Source organism: Seriola lalandi, unplaced genomic scaffold (assembly GCF_002814215.2).
Source record: "Seriola lalandi dorsalis isolate HSWRI2012SDOR001 ecotype SW California unplaced genomic scaffold, Sedor1 jcf7180002054962, whole genome shotgun sequence".
Lineage (NCBI taxonomy): Eukaryota > Metazoa > Chordata > Actinopteri > Carangiformes > Carangidae > Seriola > Seriola lalandi.
In genome coordinates this window covers 1,351,917-1,360,684 of record NW_019525513.1, presented here as the reverse complement: position 1 = coordinate 1,360,684, position 8,768 = coordinate 1,351,917, and the positions used below count along the sequence as shown (strand labels likewise).

The following is an 8,768-nucleotide window of genomic DNA, read 5'->3' as shown; positions in this document are numbered from 1 at the left end:
GACAGAGACAGAGACAGAGACAGAGACAGAGACAGAGACAGAGACAGAGACAGAGACAGAGACAGAGACAGACTAGTTCTTTCACTGCCACTCACTGAAAACACAAAGTAAGAGGTCATGTAAATAAAACACAACATACATTAAATATTTTATTAACACTAGTATATGTATATATGTAAAGTTTACTCACCACAGGCTCAACCATCATATATACATGAAGTTAGCAGATCCAGATTTCACCTTAATCAATCCACAGCAAGGAAAAAAAAGATGAAACACCCTTTTTGACAGATATTAATTCAATCATCTGCCACATGAATTTATTTATTTCACTAATAACTGCTTACGCCAACAGCAAAACCAGACAAATTTATCTTTAAGTGTGAAAGTCCAACACATAAATCTCTTCTACACTGTCCAAACCCTGACAAGATTGTCACAATTACGAGGAACTAATAAACAGCTCCGCAACCCCAAACCAAACAGGGAACCAATGACAGTAGGCGAGCAGTGGAGTAATACCATCGTACGACTCCACCGCAGCAACATTTCATACACGCTAAAGACAGCAGAGGGAGGCCTGTCTGATACCCGAACCGACCCAGAATAAATAAACACATCTAACCTTTTGTAGCTCAGTGATTGATGAAAATGATCTCATTTTAATGCCTACCCATGTTCCTACACCATGTAGAAGGGTACTCTGCATCCAAGTCAGCGGCCGACAATAAGTCATTTGTAACCTTAACGCTACTACGGTGAGCTCTAAAATGTCAAACAAACTGAATGGAAAACCCACAAAAACGGTTTGAAATATCAGTCCTAACATTACTATTATAGCAGTATTTTCAAACTTTACACAACAATATATCTAAATCATAACTCAATGATTGCAACCTAGGAGGTCATGATGTAACATTTGGATCAGTGTTTGTCTTTTTACAGAGACGGGAACATATCCAAAAATAAATACAAGTGCTTTACATAGAAAATAGCTGTTTGCTGCTGTGTTAAGTTTCAAATCTGGTGTAAAGCCACTTTACTACATATACCTCCATCCGGGCGACAGCAGCTGACCGACGACACCTGGAAAACACAACAACAAAGACACAAAACTCAGCACTAGAGTCGTGCTTTAAAACATTAAGACGTACCAACTTATTATTTGCAGTATTAATGTGACTTGAATAAACCGGAACCACAATCTGCTATACCACCACATACATTTATTTGCGAGGGAGTTTTGCTACAAGGACACAATGTCGGTCTCACTGAAGGAGTGAATCCACTCAAACATGAACAAACGAGCCAAAAAAATACAAAATTAATTCACCCACGTGGAGCTACGCTGCAACATAAGGAAGCCTAAAGTATAGAGTTAGAAATAAAACAAGCTCATTCATCATATGAGCTGATTCCTCTTAGCTAAAGCGTAAGACACTTTTCAAGCCTCGCTACACTAAACCTTTTTCACGCCATCTAAAAGCAAAACATTAGATGACTTTCTACCACTTACCAAATTAGAGATACCACATGTGTATTTCTACTAATGTCACACACTGACTGCAGTTGTGGACATTAAATCTCAACCACATGAGCTCCAAACTACAATCTGCAGAGGAAAGGACTCACCAGTATCTGCTCACTGTCTATGATGGTGTTGAGGCCATGGTGAGCACCGTGCATTCTCCAAACTTGTCTCAGATTTGTCTCTTGTCTCCTGTTCACAGACAGTCACAACACAGACAGTCATCCAGTGGAAACAAAAGGAAATTAAACCTTTACCACAATCAAATCTTGTGTGTGTGTGTGTGTGTGTAGCATGTCTCATACCAGGGGTCCACATTGGCCGTGGCCTCGTCAATGATGAGGATGCAGTTCTTCCTCAGGATGGCTCCAGCCAGACACACCAGCTGCCTCTGACCCATGCTCAAGTTAGAGCCCGACTCGGCCAGAACCGTCTCCAACTTCCTGGGCAGCTCCTCCACGACCGACTTCAGCTGCTCCTGCACATATACACACACAGACGGGGGGGGGGGTCATTTACCATAAAGACACACAGATTATTGTACATCTGTGCCATGGTGTGTGTGTTTGTTTGTTACCAACCTCTTGCAGAGCGTTCCACAGTTCCTCATCCGTGTGTTGGTTGAAAGGATCCAGGTTCTTCCTCATGGAGCCGGTAAACAGCACCGGGTCCTGAAAGGTCACTACTGATTACACATCTAGTCCAAATACCAGACATTTCCAAAACTAATCACTTAAGTCATATAAAGAGTTCAAAGTTAAGGTGACAGTTGCTTCATTTATTCCTGTAGTTGATTAAGACAATGTCAGCTAAGAAAGCACAATGAAAGAATTCAAAACAAAGTAAAGACCCATGTCTGTTTAAAAGATCCAAACACACCGGCTTGTTTTCGGTCGACTCGTTTCCTGGCGCTCGGCCGCTGAATCGAGCCGCTCATCACCGATAAAAGCTTTAATTTTAAAAGGGTTCGCTGTCCTCCTGACGCACAGGAACCTGAGGAATGATGGACATCCTCTGGCGGAGGTCACAGAGGCCAATCTCTGAGGTCAGGATACCGTCCAAGTAGATCTTTCCCTGAGGCTCCGACAGGCGGAACAGAGCTGAGACCGAGGAGCTTTTCCCTGCACCGGTTCTCCCCGTGAGCCCGACCTGACACACCAGAACAAACAACATCAGCTTCCCTTTAAACATCACATGAAACACCTCTGACCTTTTCTTTGGGTCCAAACGTGGCTTTCAGTTCACGCAGCACCAGCAGAACACAGAGGAAAGACTGAAAAGCTTTGAAAAAGAGCTGCTCTTTGTCTCTGACAGAGTGGCTTCAGGGGTTAGAGGGCTACTATATAGACTCAGAAGTTGAGACTTCAAAACCTGGTTTGATCTTACTACTTTTTGGGGACCAACACACAGAGGAAAGACCAAAAAACTTTAAGACAGATCTTGACTTTGTCTCAAACCAAGTGGCTTCAGGGATTAAAGGGCTAACTGTACAGACTGAGAGGTTGAGAGTTTAAATCTGGTTTCATCTTACTACTTTTCTGGACGAACACACAGAGGAAAGACTGAAAAGCTTTGAAAATGAGCTGCTCTTTGTCTCTGACAGAGTGGCTAGAGGGGTTAGAATCAGAAGTTGAGAGTTCAAACTTGGTTTGATCTTCCGACTTTTCTGGCCTTACTTTACTATGACGCCTTTATACCTAAATATACTATGACCTTTTTGGATGTTTTTATGCCTCACTATAACATTTTGTTTTTTCACCTTAAGACCTTACTATACTATTTGATCTTTATACCTTACTATACTATGACTTCTTCATGTTTTTATGCCTTATTATACTGTCATTTTTTCACTTTTAAGGCCTTACTATACTATGACGTCTCCATACCTTACTATACTATAACTTTTTGAATGTTTTTATGTCTTATTAAACTATGTTGTTTTTTCGCTTTTTTTTTGTCATAGTATACTATGTTGTTTTTTTCACTTCACCCAAAACCGCTCACTCTGTACAGTAGCCCTCTGACTCCTGAAGCCGCTCTGCCAGAGATGAAGAGCACATCTTTCTCAAACCTTTTCAGTCTTTCCTCTGTGTGTTGGTCCCAAAAAGTAGTAAGATCAAACCATATTTTAACTCTCAACCCCTGAGTCTCTAACTGAGTAGCTTAAGGGGTTAGAGGGCTACTCTACAGACTGAGAGATTGAGAGTTCAAATATGGTTTGATCTTACTTCTTTTCTGGGACCAACACACACTCTCTCTCTCTCTCTGTCTCTCTCTCCTGGTATAAGAGTGAAAGCCACAGGATTAAAAAGTGAGCATTTTGTGTAAGAATAAAACATGTGAAGATAAAAGAAACCCTCTCACCGCTCTGCAGACAGTCACAGTCCTCACGCAGTTGAGTGTGATATTGAGAAACAGCCGTCTCCGCCTGTAAGAAGAAATAAACCAAATGTAAGTGTTTTGACGTGGTAGAAAATGTTTGAGCTGCAGTGATATATGTTCATTTTTTTCATTTTCTACTGCTTATCCTTGCGGGCGAGAGGCGGGGTACACCCTGGACAGGTCGCCAGTCCATCGCAGAGCAAACACAGAGAAAGACAATCATTCAAACTCACAGCCACACCTATGGTCAATTTAGAGTATCCAATTAGCCTAGTCCCCATTTAAATGTCTTTGGACTGTGGGAGGAAGCCGGAGTACCCGGAGAGAACCCACACTGGCACAGGGAGAACATGCAAACTCCACACAAAGAGATCGCACGGAACCCGGAACCTTCTCGCTGAGAGGCGACAGGGCTAACCACTGCACCAACGAAAAACTGACTGAGTTCCTGGAAGTGATTGAGGTCATTGGTGGTGATAAGATAACAAGATACAGAAAAGGTTGCAGCCCAGAGAGGAATAAGTGAATATTTGGAATGTTAACATACATGAATAACAGAAAGAAAAAAGAAGTAATGGATAAATGAAGCAAAGACCATGTAATCCTCCTCATGCCACTGCAACAAACTACTGCACAAGCAAAGATACACACTGTTTTCTGCAAAGCCTTATCTCTTAACTGTCAGAAAATATAATATGTTTTGTCAATGTCATTTATATAAGTCTGTCTTCTGTCCAGGCTGCTGAATGAACAGAGAAGTGCTTTCTGACTAAAGCACCACAGGCTGTCTTCCCCTCTTTGTTTTGATTTTTCTTTGCCTTTTCCTACATTTCCTATCAATGATATCACCAGTTCAGATGTTTGAAAGTCAACAGAGAAATTAAATTTCAATTAATATGACTTCCGGTTCGGGTCTAGAGGGGATGGCAGCTTAGCGAGAGAGCTCTCGACAAGAGTTAATAAAACTGCCCCAAAGTGAATTAACTATCTAGCGAATTGTACGAAAAGAAAGGAAAGGGGCACAGGAAAGGAAAAAAGTCATTTATCGAACGAGTTGGAGACGACGAGATGCAGCTAACAGAAGAAGCTAACGTTAGCTCTCCCGGGGCTAGCCGGGGTGCTTCCCCCGCTCCTAGCTACGACGGCGCTGATACAGAAGAGGAGGAGGAGGAGGAACCGGTGAACTTGATGAAGATCCTGAAAGTGCTAAGAGGCGTTGGGAATGAGGTGAAAGAATTCCGAAAGGACATGAAAATACAACTACAAGACATCAGAGGTGAGCTGGACAAAACAAACACAAGGCTTAACGAAGTGGAAGCCGGGATCGCTGGGCATGAAGATAAGCTCCAAAGCATAGACGAGATACTAGCCGAGATGATAACAACACAGGAAAAACTTCAACTGAAATTGACAGCGATGGAGGCCTACTCGAGGAGGGAGACACTCAGACTATACGGGGTTCCGGAGGGAGCGGAGTCGGGATCACAGTCTATGATCCAGTTTGTGGAGAAGCTACTCCGGGAGAATTTAAACATCCCCCCCGTCAACGGCACTACAGATCCAGAGGGCGCATAGAGCGTTATCCCCCCCCACCACCAAGCGGCTCCCAGCCCAGATCGATCCTGGTAAAGTTTCTGTGCTTCACTGTAAAAGAAGAAGTGCTCAGATTGGCCTGGCAGAAGAAAGGTTTCACATGGAACAACAACAACAAGATAAACGTCGACCACGACTACCCTCCGGAGATCATGGCCATGAGGAAGGAGTATGCTGAGGCGCGGAGGATCCTAAAAGAGAAGAACCTGCGGTTCCGAACCCTGCCCGCCTGAAAGTGTTTTTTGAGGAAGGAGTGAAAATCTACAACTCGGTGGAGGAGGCAACTGCAGACCTGGCGAGTCGGGGGCTCCCGGTGAGAGTGATTAAACCACCGGCAACCCCCAGAGAGAAACTACAGAGATGGTCTTCGTGGCGGGGGACGTGGGACCGGCGCCCGCGGCGGAACCGGGGAGCTGAAGGATACAAGGAGAGACTGCAAGTATACAGAAGGGAAGAGAACTAATATCAAGATATGTTTGGGATTTGGACGATATGATAAAAATTTAAGTAATGTCGAGCCAATACGGGTGAGGATTCTCCTTTCTGAGGGCGTCATCACAACGGAAGGCCCCCCTATCTCAGGGAGCAAGTAGGGGTATTCCTTCAAAGACTAAGGGAAGCAGTGGAAGTGATTCACTGCTGGAAGTTTGGTTAGGAGCCTTTTTGCTTCAGTTACACACCATACACTTCTGTTCGTTCTGCACTTATTCCGTTCGTTGTTGTTTTCTGCCTTTGCTTTTGTTTTTTTTTTCTTTGGGAGGGGGGCTGGCCTGCTGCTGTGAGGGAATGCTTTGCTGTCAGCTAATACAAATACATGCAAATTGATCCAGTGAAAATTATTTCCTTTAACGTAAATGGGGTTCTGAATATGATCAAGATGAATAAGATTTTATCTAAATTAAAGAAAGAAAGAGCCCAGATTGCCCTACTTCAGGAGACACACATGAACCAAACAGATCATTTGAGGTTAAAGAGAAAGGGTTTTAAATATGTATTTTCTTCATCTGTCAAATCCAAACATAAGAGGGGAGTGGCAATACTTATTTCTGGTACACTTAACTATGAACATATCTCAGAAATCAGCGATGAGGAAGGCAGATTTGTCAGGGTAATAGGAAAGATAGAGGGCTCTGAAATTACAATACTAAATGTGTACGCTCCACCTGGGAGTGACTGGGTATTTTATAGGAATATTTTTGATTTAATGGTGGACTCTCAGGGCACAGTTGTCCGTGGGGGGGACTTTAATTTTAGACTGGATCCCAAACTAGACTCATCCAACCCGACAAATCATACAAATCCACTTATAAGGAAAATCAACTCCTATATAGTAGAAATGGGGATTATGGATGTGTGGAGAGATCTGTACCCGTCTGCCAAAGATTACACTCACTACTCTGGTTCATTCAAAGTCTATGCTAGGCTGGATTATTTTTTTATGTTCAAGGTGGATAGGTTCAAGATTAAAGATTGCGATATACTAACGAGGGATCTATCGGATCATAGTCCTATTTCTATATCTCTGCAGGTGGCTAGGAAAAAACGAAACACCCTCTGGAAATTCAATTCATACATATTCAATGACCCTGCCATAGTTTGTAATATAAAGGAAGAAATAAAAGGATTTTTAGAAATCAATGACACGGGTGAGATATCAGCAATTATTATTTTACCACATTCTGAAAAGGGCTATGACCATGATCCCTTCTAAATCAATCTCAAAGCTATACATAGCTCTCTCCAACGCCAACAATAATAACACTCAGTACATTAAAGATAAATGGGAAGTGGAATCTGGGATTGAGATTTCTGAGGAGGCTTGGGATAATATCTGGTCCTTCCAGTGGACAACAACCAGTTCTATGGACTGGAGAGAACATTGCTGGAAGAATATTATTAGATTTTTCAGAACACCATATCAGGAGATGTACAAAGGGACAGCTATGCCGTGCTGGAGGCAATGTGGCTCGGCTGCTGCAAACCACTACCATATCTTCTGGGATTGCCCCAAGTTAAAAGCTTTCTGGAGGGATATCAGGGTTTCTTTAAGCAAAATCTTTACCACTCAAATACCTCTGAGTTTTGATGTCCTGTACCTGAGTTATGTCCCCTCTTTTCAATGTAAGAGAGAGATAAAACTGCTGCAAATTCTTTTGATGGCAAGTAAGAAATCAGTTACGAGAAGATGGTTAAGCCCGGTTCCGCCTACTCTAGATGACTGGATTGGAATTATTCTGGAGATATATAGGATGGAAAAACTGACCTATCAACTAAGACTTCAAAAGGACAAATTTTACCAAATCTGGAACAACTGGATTTCATTCATTGCCCCCACGAGAGCAGACTTTATATGATCTCACTGGTAATATTGCTTTGTAATTTACTCATTTAATTTATGACTTGTTTTCGAGGATTATTTCTATGACAGCGGCGGCAGGGCCCCCCCCCCCCCCATGGGTTCTGTACATAGTTAACTGATCTACCTTTTACTAAGATGTATCAGAATTTTTCCTAAGCGATCTAATCTGGGCAACCTGGAATGGCATTTACTGCCGCTGTATTGTTGATACCATGTAGATGTACTCTCTGTCCATTCCAAATAAAGACATAATTAAAAAAAAAAAAAAAATTTCAATTAATACTACTACTACTTCCTTCTGATTTCCTTTGACATGACTTGGAAGTTAATGGCAGAGCTACACAAAGACATTAAATGTTACTTATTTTCATAGTTGTTTCGTGATATTTCATTGAATTGAACTTACCCAAATGTTTGTAGCATGTGCTCCCATCCGAGCTCCGTCCAAGCCAAGCCAAGGTGAAAGGTCCGACTGTCAAACAGGTGGTAGTTGAATCCAATTTGATTTAAAGAAGGGGGAACCCGGATTGTACTAAGTGGGGTAGAAAACAGAGGGGTGTTTGGTTGTATGTTGAAATCGCAGCTTATTACTTTTCCGGACCAACACACGCTTTGAGAAAGACGTAGTATTTCTGTCTGGCTTGGTAGCTCAATGGGTTAAACACCTACACAGGTACAAGCCCAGGTCAGTCCGTGACTTTTCAAGTCCAACACTCAAAGTGTAATGTCAAAAGCAACTTTCAATGCGAGCGGGGTTGGTGGCGTGGTGGAATTGTTTGTGGCAATAAGGTAGAAAATGTCCGGTTTGAATCCAGTCATTGGCAGTTTTGACAGCAGCACAGCGATGGGAAAGGAGGGCGGCCTTGTCCCCCTCCAAATTTCTGGAGAATCACAAGTAGGGGGGGG

General features: G+C 42.6%; 1 protein-coding gene and 1 long non-coding RNA gene across 2 annotated transcripts in view; both read right to left on the bottom strand.

The window, feature by feature from the left end:
• Window positions 1-1,470: 1,470 nt before the first annotated feature.
• LOC111645986 (ATP-binding cassette sub-family C member 4-like) lies at window positions 1,471-3,568 on the bottom strand. Its single transcript, XM_087170825.1, has 5 exons — window positions 2,408-3,568; window positions 2,110-2,199; window positions 1,834-2,006; window positions 1,633-1,720; window positions 1,471-1,479 (listed from the first exon to the last, which is right to left on the bottom strand). Exons 2-5 carry the CDS (start codon window positions 2,173-2,175, stop codon window positions 1,471-1,473), a joined length of 336 nt encoding a protein of 111 aa, XP_087026951.1. The 5' UTR covers window positions 2,176-2,199; window positions 2,408-3,568.
• A 273-nt stretch (window positions 3,569-3,841) lies between these two features.
• Window positions 3,842-8,768, bottom strand: part of LOC147817423 (uncharacterized) — a 6,178-nt gene continuing 1,251 nt past the window's right edge. The window contains exons 2-3 of the long non-coding RNA XR_015436391.1: window positions 8,269-8,394; window positions 3,842-3,956 (exon numbers count right to left, since the gene is read on the bottom strand). This is a non-coding gene — a long non-coding RNA (uncharacterized LOC147817423). The remainder of the gene's footprint in view (window positions 3,957-8,268; window positions 8,395-8,768) is intronic.

Bases quoted from the DNA above. Each gene is read 5' to 3' on its own strand.
- LOC111645986 (XM_087170825.1), bottom strand. From the start codon at position 2,175: ATGAGGAAGAACCTGGATCCTTTCAACCAACACACGGATGAGGAACTG. The intron at 2,007-2,109 runs GTTGGTAACAAA...GTATATGTGCAG, and splicing joins TGTGGAACGCTCTGCAAGAG to GAGCAGCTGAAGTCGGTCGT. The intron at 1,721-1,833 runs GTATGAGACATG...GTCTGTGAACAG, and splicing joins ACGGCCAATGTGGACCCCTG to GAGACAAGAGACAAATCTGA.